At 43.6% G+C, this 12,896-nt stretch overlaps 1 protein-coding gene across 1 annotated transcript; it reads right to left on the bottom strand.

Annotated features, from left to right (window-relative positions):
- opn6a (opsin 6, group member a) lies at positions 1-9,204 on the bottom strand (the record flags this gene model as incomplete). The annotated part of the gene is made up of 6 exons (XM_083970988.1): positions 1-495; positions 1,652-1,875; positions 3,281-3,385; positions 4,830-4,929; positions 6,294-6,499; positions 9,078-9,204. 6 exons carry the CDS (start codon positions 9,202-9,204, stop codon positions 1-3), a joined length of 1,257 nt encoding a protein of 418 aa, XP_083827114.1.
- Between the last annotated feature and the right edge of the window lie 3,692 nt (positions 9,205-12,896).

Here is a 12,896-nt window from a genome sequence, read left to right on the forward strand (position 1 = left end):
TCAGAGTCGGTCACACTCGAACTCGGGGCCGCTCTCCGACGGCCGTGGGATGTCGATGTAGAAGACTTCCTTGCCGAGCGGCGGCGGCGGCGTTCCCGGAGGACTTCCCCTCCCCGAGTCGGGGCTGGGCGCCGGTTTGGGCCGTTTCCCCGGCGACGAGTACTTCCTCTCGGCGTGGTTGAGAGGAACCTTGAGCCTGGCTCCGCCCCCCCGCCCGTTGCCGTGGGCGTCGGCCTGGGGCCTGAAGCGCTTCAGCCTCACGGCGTCCTTGGCGTCGCGGCCGCAGGGCAGCGGCAGCAGCAGCGCCACGTCCTTCCTGAAGCGCGAGCTCAGGCCGAAGTAGATGAGCGGGTTGTAGAAACTGGCCGACTTGGCGAACAGACGCGTGAAGATGCTGGTCAGGTTCGGCACGTGGAAACCACACGCTGACCACACCGACACCACCGCGTAGGGCGACCAGGCCAGGATGAAGGCCGTGCAGATCACTATGGAAACCTGGACCACGGGGGGAGGAATTTAGAGACATTTTACCACATTTTTTGAAAAAGTTTACCACTTTTTCTAGAATTCTTGAGTAATTTTACCAGTTTCTTTAAAAAAAAAAAACTTTTTACTGTTTACTATACTAGCTATATTTACTTTTACCACTTTATGTAAATTTTTTTGAAATTTTACCACTTTTCCTAGAATTTCTTTGAGAAATGTTACCAGTTTCTTATAAAAAAAAAATTTTGGGGAGAAATTTTACTAGATCCCCCCCCCCCCCCAAAAAAAACAGTGCAAAATTTTTGCCACTTTTTTCTAAAATAATTTGAACTTTTTTCTGTTTATTTTTTTATTTTAATTTTACCACTTTTTGATCGAATTTTTTCACTTTCTTTCCAGAAATGTTATCACTTTTTAAATTATTGTTTGACTTTTTTTTTCTTTTTTTTTTTTTTTTAAATTTTACCACTTTTCCTAGATTTTTTTTTGCGAAATTTTGCCAGTTTCTTCTCAATTTTTCTTTTCAAGAAATCTTTACCCCTTTCTGTATTATTGTTTGCCCCTTTTTTGAGAGAGAGAAATTTTCTAAAAATTTTTGCGAAATCTTACCACTTTTTCACTTTTTCTAGAATCCTTTTGAGAAATTTTACCAGTTTTTTCTCAATTTTTTAAAAACCTTTTTATTTATTTTTTGGGGGGGAAATTTAATCACTTATTCTAAAGAATCTTAAACTTTTTTGTTTATTTTATTTTATTTTTTAAAATCTTACCACTTTTTTCTAAAAATGTTTCAACTTTTTTGGAGAAATTGTACCACTTTTTTCCAGAAATGTCTCTATAATCTTTCAAAAATGTAGCTAGGCCTAATTTAAACGTACATTGATTGTTAGTGTATTTCTGGTGTGTTGTCCAATGGGGGTCTGTGGTCTAGTTTGTGTCAGTTTTGGGTCCTTGATATAAAACAGTTAGAGAAGCAGCGTCTATGTGATACAAGTATGAACAGTTTACCACCTAGAAAGCAGTTTACCCACTACAACACATGAGACTCCACCACTGGTTGCTAGGTAACAGCAGTTTACCCACTACAACACATCAGACTACACCGCTGGTTGCTAGGTAACAGCAGTTTAGACTACACCAGTGCATTGTGGGTAGAGGGACTCACTATGGTGACGTCCCTCTCGATCTTCCTCTGGCGGTCGGTGAGGTCGCCGTCGGCCGACAGGGCGTTGCCGCGCTTCACCGTGTTGATGATGGACACGTAGCAGAAGAGCATGACGAGCACCGGCAGCAGGAAGCAGCAGACCAGGATGGACACGATGTAGGAGCGGTACACCGCCGAGTACGACGCCTGGGCCCAGTCCACCTCACACGTCCCGTAGCCCCGGTCTGCAGAGGGGTCAGGGGTCAGAGGGTCAGAGGGTCAGAGAGGTCAGAGGTCAGGGGTCAGATCAGAAACCTTTAACGGTAGCGTTTCTTTTCGTGTCTATATTTGTAAGTTGTAAGTTTGTTAAAGGGACAACGAGGAGTTTTGTTAAAGCAGAAGTGAGTGATATATTTGTGTTAATATAAGTCTTAAATAGTTATATCTTCCGACAGCAATCACTTCTATAGAGTGTTTGGACTGAAACACGGGTCTGTCAGTCCCTCTGCTCTGCTCTGAGTCGAAGAGAAAACATTTATCGTATCCTACAGTTTTTATCCAATGAGGAGAGAGAACGGCATGCAGGGCTGTGTGTGCAGCCAAGGGACGCCGTGAATGTGGCGACGTAGCGACGAGGACTGTTATGGTGCGTTCAAGGAAACTCGTATTTTTCTGACCTGTGAAGTCGTACCAGTTCGATCTGGTACGAGTTCACCGGTCGGAAGTTACGAGTGGCCGTTATAGTGACTTTCACAGGTAAAACAGGTCGGAAAAACACGAGTGGGTTGCCTGGAACGCTACAAAGTCGTAAGTTGTGACTTGAAGCTGTAATTTACGATTTCAAAAGCCTGCCTGGAACGCAGCATTAGCGAAAACGACCGGATCGCTTACTTCTGCTTTAAAGTGAAGTGTTTCCTCACTACATTTATGAGCCTCCGCACCGTGAAATTCTTTGACCGGTGCAAGACAGACTCATGTTTTCATTCATCAAGAATTAAAGTCAGAGGTTGGAAGACGATCACATACCGTCGTAGTTCCCACCATAAACGGAGATTCGGCGGCGTTATTCTCATGACTCGCCACGAAACCGAAAGTAAAGAAACGCTGGTCGGCTCGCCCAGCATTTCCACCACCACTAATAATAACAAAATAACCATAGAGACAAAACCATAGATTTATCTAAAATGGACCATTAACAAGTGGTAACGGAGATTCATCCACATTAATATCAGACTTTTTATAACCAAATAGAAACTCCTTGTTGTCCCTTTAATGAAAACCAGTTTTAAGGGCTGTCAGAACCCGATCGGCATCTGGAACAACATCGGTTCCAGATGCTTCTGCACATGCGCCAACACTTTACGGCAGACACCGCGGACAAGCACGAAAAAACAGGCACAGTGTAACGGATTTCCCTCTGTTGTATTTTTTGACCGATCAGTTACTAATTGTTAAAGGACAATTCCGGGCAAATTCAACTGCTGTATGTTCCTAAAAGATTATTTTTTTAAATAAAATGCTCAGATATGTAAGAGCCAGTCACGTTCAGTACCGACAAATGCATCTATGAACATCTGGAACCGATCGGGCACTGACAAGGGTGAAACTGTGTCTGTGTGTCTCTGTGTGTCTCTGTGTGTGTGTCTGTACCTGTGTAGCTGCCCCAGCCGAGCAGTGGAGCTCCAGACCAGAATCCAGCTGTGATCCAGATCAGCACCAAACACACCGACACACTGGTCCTGTTGATGTGGCGCGCTGCAACACACACACACACACACACACACACACACACACACACACACACACACACACACACACACACACACACACACACACACACACACACACACACAGTCAACAGTCAGAGGGTTTCACAGCTGTGAATCTGGTGAAATGCAGAACTTTTGTGCCGCGTACGGATGTTCCCATGAAAGAAACACCAAAACCAAGAGACATGGAAGAACTTTTCTCCAGTAATAAGTTGTTTTATATTATAGAACTGTTATGAACTTGTTGAATGTGATGTAGGTAATCTGGTTATCTGACATAAATGAAACTAACGTAACGTATCATAGGGTGGATATGTGTTACATTTAGTGCATATACCGCTAGTTCATATAATAATAGTTTGTTATTTTGTTGCCTGTATGTGTAGGCTATAGGCTGTGGTAGTTGTGAGTTTGTGGTTGCCATGGTGATGAGGCTACCTATATAACTGTGCTAGGACATATTAAATCAGTTTCATGGCACTGACATTAACCCTATACTGCAAACGTGAGTTATGTAGCTGAGTTGTAGTATTTCTATTAAAGGAGCAGTATGAAAGAATGTGGCCAAAACCTGTACTGCAGTCAAATTCAAAACACAGCAGCACCAGTGGTAGCTCAACTGGCAACCCAGAGGCCAAAATGCCTCTGACGCTGTGATTTGGGAGAGAGTGGTGGGTGGAGCAACAGGCCAAAACACAAAACCAAAACACAAACATGATTTGTAGGCTGCAAAACAATTTTTTAAATGCAAATATTCTGGCTGTGAGAGAGAAATTTTCTACAATTTTTTTGCGAAATCTTACCTCTTTTTCGCTTTTTCTAGAATCCTTTTGAGAAATGTTACCAGTTTTTTTAAAAACCTTTTTACTTTTTTTTTTTTTTTGAAATATTACCACTTTTTTCTAGAAAATCTTAAACTTTTTTGTTTATTAAAAAAAAAAAAATCATACCACTTTTGTCTCTATAATCTTTCCAAAATGTACGGCACCTAATTTAAACGTACCAGTGGTAGCTTAACTGGCAACCCAGAGGCCAAAATGCCCCTGACGCTGTGATTGGGGAGAGAGTGGTGGGTGGAGCAACAGGTCAAAACACAAAACCAAAACACAAACATGATTTGCAGGCTGCAAAACAATTTTTTTTAAATGCAAATATTCTGGCTGTAGGTACTATTGTTATCACTTTGATTAGCCTTTCAAATGAACATGGTTCCTTAGTCTCTGGTGACATGTTGAGTGTTTTATGATTACTTGATGTAGCCTACAATTCTCACATACTGTCCCTTTAAAACAAAGGGCTTCAGTGATAGACCTCTGCCTCTGTAGATACAGGAAGTAGAAGTTACACAGACGATCCGTTCCAATGTGCAGCAGCGTCAGAGGCTGAGGCATCTACACTCCACCTGTCTGGTCTCCATGGTTACCACCTACCTCTGCTGGGGTGACATCCCTTAATGTAGCGAGTGACGCTGATGACGGTCAGAGTGTTGATGCTGCTGAGACCGAAGACCAGCGTGAAGAACCCGTCCACCTGTTAGTACAAGTCCACACCGGTTAGTTTACACCTGTTCACATCGGGATCGGTGACGGTGTGCTGTTACTTTTATCAACAGTTTATGAATTTTTGCAAACTGCACAAATTTTTGCATTGAAGTCAATGGGACGGGCGAAAAAAAAGAGCAAAAAAGACCAATCATTAGAGTTTAACAAACGTCTACTGCTCAGGCATACTTTCATCTAGAGACTCCATTTAAACTTTAAACAGTAGACACAAGTCTTGTGTATTGTCGTATTATTCCACGTTTTGATAGGTCATATAGTTTTTGATCAATCCCTGATCAATAACCATGATCATTTTTGGAGAAATTATGAGATTATAATGTGTGTGTATTGGACGGAATGTTCGTGTCAGAGTGGGTGACATCATCAGTTAGAGTGGGAGAGATGCCAGAAAAACTCCAGATTTTTTCTCTTTCCACACTCGGCCCGGCCACAATTTACACTCCACACATGTGATTTTTTCAGAATTTGTAAGACAAACTTGTTATCTCTCTTATCATCTGCTCAAAATATCAGAGAGACTTACAGAATTTACAGAATCAGCCTCTGAGTGCGGCCACGTCTGTCTCTGCTCCTCATTGACTCCAATACAAATATTTTCTGAGAGAAGCAGAACGGCCTGATGTTTTAAAACTGCCAGCGTCGCCAAAATATTTACTGTAGAAACACCAAATCGTACCACATTTTTCAGGAAGTCCTTAGAGCAACGTTGATCTGTGTTTTGTTCTGATAGGAGTTACCGTTTTGTCATGCTAAGCCTAAATGTGAGACCAGTGCAGAGGCAGAAAATCACACACACACAGTTAACCTAATGTGGTTACAGCTCCTCCATGTCAGTGCTTATAGAAAGATGATCATGTGTCTGATCGTGGGTTTGATTCCCCAGAGGAAATTTTCTAGTTGTATTGTTGCTATATGGCTCTATGCACTCTGCCCAAGACACATTTCCCTTTTTGGGGGACAATAAAGTTCATCTAATCTAATCTAATGAACAAGTGTGTTTACTAGAGGTGTGTGTTACCTGACAGGTCCAGATGGAGGAGATGAGGTATTAGAGGTGTGTGTAGAGGTGTGTGTCTGTGTGTGTCTGTGTGTAGCTACCTGACAGGTCCAGATGGAGGAGATGAGGTATCCGCTGTGTGTGTCTGTGTGTGTCTGTGTGTAGAGTTGTGTAGCTACCTGGCAGGTCCATATAGAGGAGATGAGGTATCCGCTGTGTGTAGAGGTGTGAGTCTGTGTGTAGAGTTGTGTAGCTACCTGGCAGGTCCATATAGAGGAGATGAGGTAGCTGCTGTGTGTGTCTGTGTGTGTCTGTGTGTAGAGTTGTGTAGCTACCTGGCAGGTCCAGATGGAGGAGATGAGGTATCCGCTGTCCTGGAAGACGTTGAAGATCTCGATGATTCCTCTGCTGTAGCCGAACACGGAGATGCTGGCGTCGGACACGGCCAGGTTGAAGGTCAGGAAGTCGCTGGGCTGCAGCGTGGAGCGCTGCCTGAAGAGCACGAAGAGCACGATGCTGTTCCCGAACCACGACAACCAGCCTAGCAACGGGGCAGAACCATGACAACCATGACAACCAGCCTAGAGACCAGAGATAACCACGACAACCAGCCTAGAGATGGGTCAGAACCACACAGAACCGGGTCAGAACCGGTCAGAACCAGTCAGAATGGACCAACACCACCTTCCTTGTCCAGAAAGCAGAGCAACGCCTCCACTTCCTCCACAGGATGAGGAGAGACAATCACTCACCACCTTCTACAGGGTCATCTATGGAGAGCCTAAGCGGAAGCAGGAAGTAACGTCGCCATGGGAACTCAACTCTGGAAAAGTCTCCATGTGAGTGAACGGGACTGAAAGTTTTATTTCCTGATCTGATTGAATTGCGCCATGAGAAAACAATATGACCTCTACCTGTTTAAAACATCACGTTTCATCCGGGAAAAAAAGGGGTTTATCGTAAAACGGCAACAGAAGAATGTATTTAGTGTGACGACGCTCTATGACTACTCATCTGGTGTGTTACGCCCCAGAACTTTGTTGGCCCGGAGGGGCATAACAACGGACCCAACACCATGACCCAAACCAAACACAAAGACGCTAACCCCTATGAGCCGTAACACCCCCCCCCCCTTTAAGACAATGAATAAACAGAATATCATACTGTCTATTCATTGACATTTCTAAACAAAAAGGACGACTGAACCTGGCCTCAACTAAGAACAACAACAATAAGCACATGTATTAAATCAAACCCTGGGACTGCTGTCGGGACAAACGAAAAGGGTCAAAGTGGATCCAGCAAGATCAAAATACAAAAAGAAGGCCAACCAACACTCTGCCACTCGATTTAAGAGAGTGAGCAGCCAACAGTAGCCACACAAGTGGGTGCCACTCCCACCAGATACCAGAATGGCCACCACCATGAGGGAAACTACAAAATGACGGTTAATTACTTACACGATACTGCAGGTGGCCAAACAAAATCGAGTGCAGCCACAAACTAATGGGTCACACAAAGTAGTTGCTATCTAGCGGCACACAAAGACCCGAACAAAGTGAACTGCCACTGCAACAACACAAAATGGCCACCAAGCAGTCTGCCATTAACCAACAAACACAGACCTTATAATTCACTAAGTCAACTCCATCACACAAAGATCCACTGATCTATAGAGAGACGCACACAAGGTCCAAACGAAGCCACAACTAAGCAACCAGTAACACACACAAGTGACTCAACCAAAAGTGGACTGCAACAGCACAGCACAAGAGGTCACACAGTAGCCACTGCTACACAAAATGTTGCCAACAAGCTGCAACCGAACGACCCAACGAACGCACTGTGCAGGTACCACACAATAAGTCACATACCCAAAGTTACTGTTACTATTTTACACAAAATCCTTATGAAACTAGAGGTAGAGTCAACCCACAAGAGATTGTGATTACGCTGCTGTGCAACTCTGTAGAAGAGTGACGTTGTAGAGAGTCACCCTGTAATGTGGTTAACTACAGTATCTAGTCTTCAGTGGCTTCCCGGGAGGCTTCTTTAAACGTTGAACTCTGCGAGTGAACACTGGACCAAGGCAAGGCCCACTGCCACACAGAAAACGTACCCACACCCAGGTTTCACCACCAAAAATAAGAAAGGCAAAACAACAAAGTGGCAAGAGTCTCTCTCTGCCCGACGACTACCTTACAGGGAACTCTCAAGCAAACACAGACAGGCAATTAAATCACAAACCACCTTGAAAAGAAGACTACTACCTCACACAACAGCTACAAACCTTCACTTCACCTCATGGTTGTTCGATCCCGGACGAGCCCCCAATTGTTACGCCCCAGAACTTTGTTGGCCCAGAGGGGCATAACAATGGACCCAAGACCATGACCCAAACTAAACACAAAGACGCTAACTTAACTAAAAGAGATTTAATACACAAACATAAAGATACAAACAAGTAGACAAACTAAAACAAAAAGCCATGATGGGAGGCAGGCAAGCCCAGCGGTCCCCAGCACCGCCCCCGCTCTCCTCAGAAAATCAACACGGTGCTGTGTTTTACTACAGATATAATCAATGTGATAGAGCAGCAGCAGCCACATGGATGACAAGTAGTAGTAGGAAAAGACTTTGATGTTTGTGTTGTTGATAGTGACAGGTGTTACCCACAATCATGATGTCATCATCTATCTATAGTAGCTACACTGCAAAAACTCTACATCTTACCAAGAATATTTGTCTTCTTTCTAGTCAAAACAAATCTCATTATACCTAAAATAAGACTCATCACATTAAAAAGCAGCTTGTTTTTAGACACTTTTTACTTCTTTCAAGCAGATTTTCACTTGAAATAAGTAGAAAAATCTGATAGTGGAGCAAGTTTTTCTTTCTTATTACAAACACAAAAACTTGCTTTCACTGGCAGATTTTTCTACTTATTTCAAGTGAAAATCTGCTTGAAAGAAGCACTATGTATGTATATGTATAAATATACTTATTTTAGTTATAATTAGATTAGTTTTGACTAGAAATAAGACAAATATTCTTGGAGAGATGTAGAGTTTTTGCAGTGTAGGTTTAGGTTTAGGTTTAGGTTTAGGTCTGTTACGCACCGAGCAGCAGCAGGTAGACCCCGATGATGGTCTCCCCCTGGTCGGACAGCGGGGGGTCTCTGCCCCCCCCCAGGGTGAAGCTGCTGTTCCTCCAGGGGGGGGCGAGGGGGGGGCGCACCACAGACATCACCACGGCAACGGCGCTCCGACTCTCTGACTCTCTGAGCTGCTGCTGCTGCTCCGGGAAAACCACTTAATCTGAGCTAAATTAGGATGATCCTCATCCTGCTGCTGCTGCGCTCTGATTGGCTGATTGATGACGCTCCGGGGGGGAGGAGCTTCAGTGTTATAAGTAATCACATTACTGTTCTGATTACTTCATTTAAAAAGTAATTAGTTGCGTTACTAATTACATAGTTAAAGGGATAGTTCAACATTTAGTCAAATTGGCCCATTACCATAACCCCTATAGTCATAGCAGTAGGTTTGTTACCTTTAAAGGGACAACGAGGAGTTTCTCCAGCAGCAGAACGAAAAATTCTGCGACAATAAAAAAGTCTGATATTAATGTGGATGAATCTCCGTTACCACTTGTTAATGGTCCATTTTAGATAAATCTATGGTTTTGTCTCTATGGTTATTTTGTTATTATTAGTGGTGGTGGAAATGCTGGGCGAGCCGACCAGCGTTTCTTTACTTTCGGTTTCGTGGCGAGTCATGAGAATAACGCCGCCGAATCTCCGTTTATGGTGGGAACTACGACGGTATGTGATCGTCTTCCAACCTCTGACTTTAATTCTTGATGAATGAAAACATGAGTCTGTCTTGCGCCGGTCAAAGAATTTCACGGTGCGGAGGCTCATAAATGTAGTGAGAAAACACTTCGCTTTAACAAAACTCCTGGTTGTCCCTTTAAAAAGTAATTAGTTGCATGGTAACACTTTACTTGAATAGGTATTCATCAGATTGACATAACACTGTCATAAACATCAATGAATACTTATGACAGCTGTGGTTAAGTGTCATTCGGTAAGTTATGTCACTTTTGATCCAAAGTTGACATTGTTTGAGATGTTTTTGTTCTGACAACTTGACATAAAGACAATTTAAACTGTCATAGCAGACCTAATGGACAAACTTTAAACATTATGTCAAGTTCTCATAACAAAAACATCTCAAACAATGTCAACTTTGCATCAAAAGTGACATAACTTACCGAATGACACTTAACCACAGCTGTCAGAAGTATTCATTGATGTTTATGACAGCTGTTATAGATAGATAGATAGAGATAGAGAATACTTTATTCATCCCTAGCAGGGAAATTCACGTTAGTCCAGTAGCTCATACAACAATGACAAAAAAGATGAACACAAAAAACATTTTAACAAGTGTTATATAAAACGATTGCAGCAGGGAGATGAGCCTTTTGCTTCGGCTGCTCCTCTGACCTGAGAGGGTTTTGTGTAGAGGGTGTTGGGGGTCACCCAGGATGGTCTTCAACTTACACCCCATCCTCCACTTAACCACAGCCTCTACCAGCTCCGCTCCCTCCCCCATCACAGAGCTACATTTTTTGATGAGCCTGTCTAGTCTGTTCCTGTCCCTGACCTTGATGTTGTTACCCCAGCAGACAATAGCAAAGAATGTAACACTTGCAATGACAGACTGATAAAACATACGCAGCATTACATTACATACATCAAAAGACCTGAGTCTTCTTAAAAAGAAGAGCCTGCTTTGTGTCTTTTTGTACACATCATTTGTGTGTACGGACCAGTCCAGCCTGTCATCAAGGTGTACTCCAAGGTACTTGTATGACTGAACCCTCTCAATGTCCACCCCATCCACAGTCACAGGCCGTAAGGATCTTTATGTTACGTTATGTCAATCTGATGAACATCTATTACAGTAAAGTGTTACCGTGACATAGTTAAAGGGATAGTCCAACATTTTAGTCAAATTCCCCCATCACCATAATCCCTATAGTCGTAGCAGTAGGTTTGTTACCTTTAATTGTCGGTGCAAGCTGTTTTTAGAACGGCGGAGCAGAGCCGTGAGCTGCTCAGAGCTACGCTACGGAGGCTCATTATGGGATTTCTTGGTTTCCCTCATCATCAAACTCATCAAATACACAATCCAACAACTCCACAACGCTCTGGTGGACAAGTTGTGAGCTGCACATTCACCACGCTATGAGATAATAACACAACGTTACCACACAGAGTTGTTGTAGAGGGAAATACAGAGACTGTTGATGAAAAACTGTCCCTGAAGGCAACGTGCATCAGTGGTTTTACATGAATTTACCTCTAAAACAACTATCAGATTACAGTCGCTGGGGGGTCGGAGGTGAATCAACAACACGTCAGGGTCCTGTCGGCCAATCAGATGCTGATCTTGAGTGTGTGTGTGTGTGTGTGTGTGTGCGTGTGTGTGTGTGTGTGTGTGAACTGATCCTGGTTCAGACTAATCCTCCATCTCACCTGCAGGTCGACCTCTGACCTCATCTGACGTAAGTGTGTGTTGAAGAGGAGGAGGAGGAGGAGGAGGAGGAAGGAGCTCTAGGGTTAGTCTGTCTCTGTCAATTCAATTCAAACAGCTTTATTGACATGAACAGAAAAGCATTTTACACAATATTTACATATATTACAATATTATAATTCATATGCAGTTGGTTCAGATCAGATTGAACTGGCTGCATCTGGATCTGCATCTGGATTAGTTTAGTTTAGTTTAATAAGTTTATCTGTATCAGGGACAATGTACAAAATAACATTAGTCTGAAATGAGAAGAGATGCCTTGTAGTGGATTTATCTGACTAGCTACTTTCCATCTGGGGCCGTATTCACAAAGCCTTTTATCTTACCACTAGGAGTGCTCCTAACTCGCACTAAAAGTTTTTACGTAGGAGTTTTTTCTTAAAAGCTATTCACAAAGCTGCTGAGACCTACTCTTACTAAGGATAAATCACTAAGAGCAAACTAAGAGTCATGCCCCTGGTGACGCCCCGTTGCTATGGATTACGTCAATTCTCGTGCACGAATTCGAGGCGCTCAACACGCTGATTGGTTGTTGAGTGCCGGCCATGGTGCCGGCGGCGCCCCCCCCCCCTCCTTCCTCCTTCTCCTCCTCCTCGCCGCCGGCCGCTCCGCTTTTTTTTTTTTTTTTGCCGTCAGGTCCGACGGGGCTTTTTAGACTGCTTCGAGTCCAAACCAGTCTCTCTGCTGCCGAGTTGGGCTCTGAACTTTCTGTCTTTCTCTCTGCCATCTGCATCTTTCTGCTACAGTTTTTGTCGCGTCTCACTTTCTGCAGTGTGACGCTGTGCAAATGCAATGAGGGTCAGTGCGTCCACTCGCAAAGCAGCCGCTGGGTTTTTTTCTTCCCACATTTTAATATTAATTTTCACATTCGTTGACAGCCCTATATGGTGATCATAATAATGATGAGAAAAGAAAATGCATTACCCACATTTGTGGCCTATAGCAGGATTTGAACCCAGACTAACAATAAGTTTAGTTTACTGGGGGAGCAGCCCTATCACGTGAGCTATTACTACTAACAGCTGTATGTGTCTAGCTCACCCACCAACTTTTTAAAAATATTTTTGGCTCACATCAGCATGACTGCATCGCAGCGGTCGCAGTCACCTCGGTCCGACCGTTGTACGCCTATATTGGACAGTTCATCACCGTCACTACTCCCGTTTTATAGCGAAAATGTTGTAGATGACCCCCCCCCCAAAAAAAAAAAAAAAAAAAACACCGACAAAAAGGCACGTTGGGCATCAAAGGGCAAAGGGGCAGGTGCTCCAGCTCCCCCCTCTGCAGCAATTCGCAGTCCTCCATACATTTGCCTGGCTGCAGCCATTTGCGATT

This window comes from Trachurus trachurus (genome assembly GCF_905171665.1).
Source record: "Trachurus trachurus genome assembly, chromosome: 1".
Taxonomy (NCBI): Eukaryota; Metazoa; Chordata; class Actinopteri; order Carangiformes; family Carangidae; genus Trachurus; species Trachurus trachurus.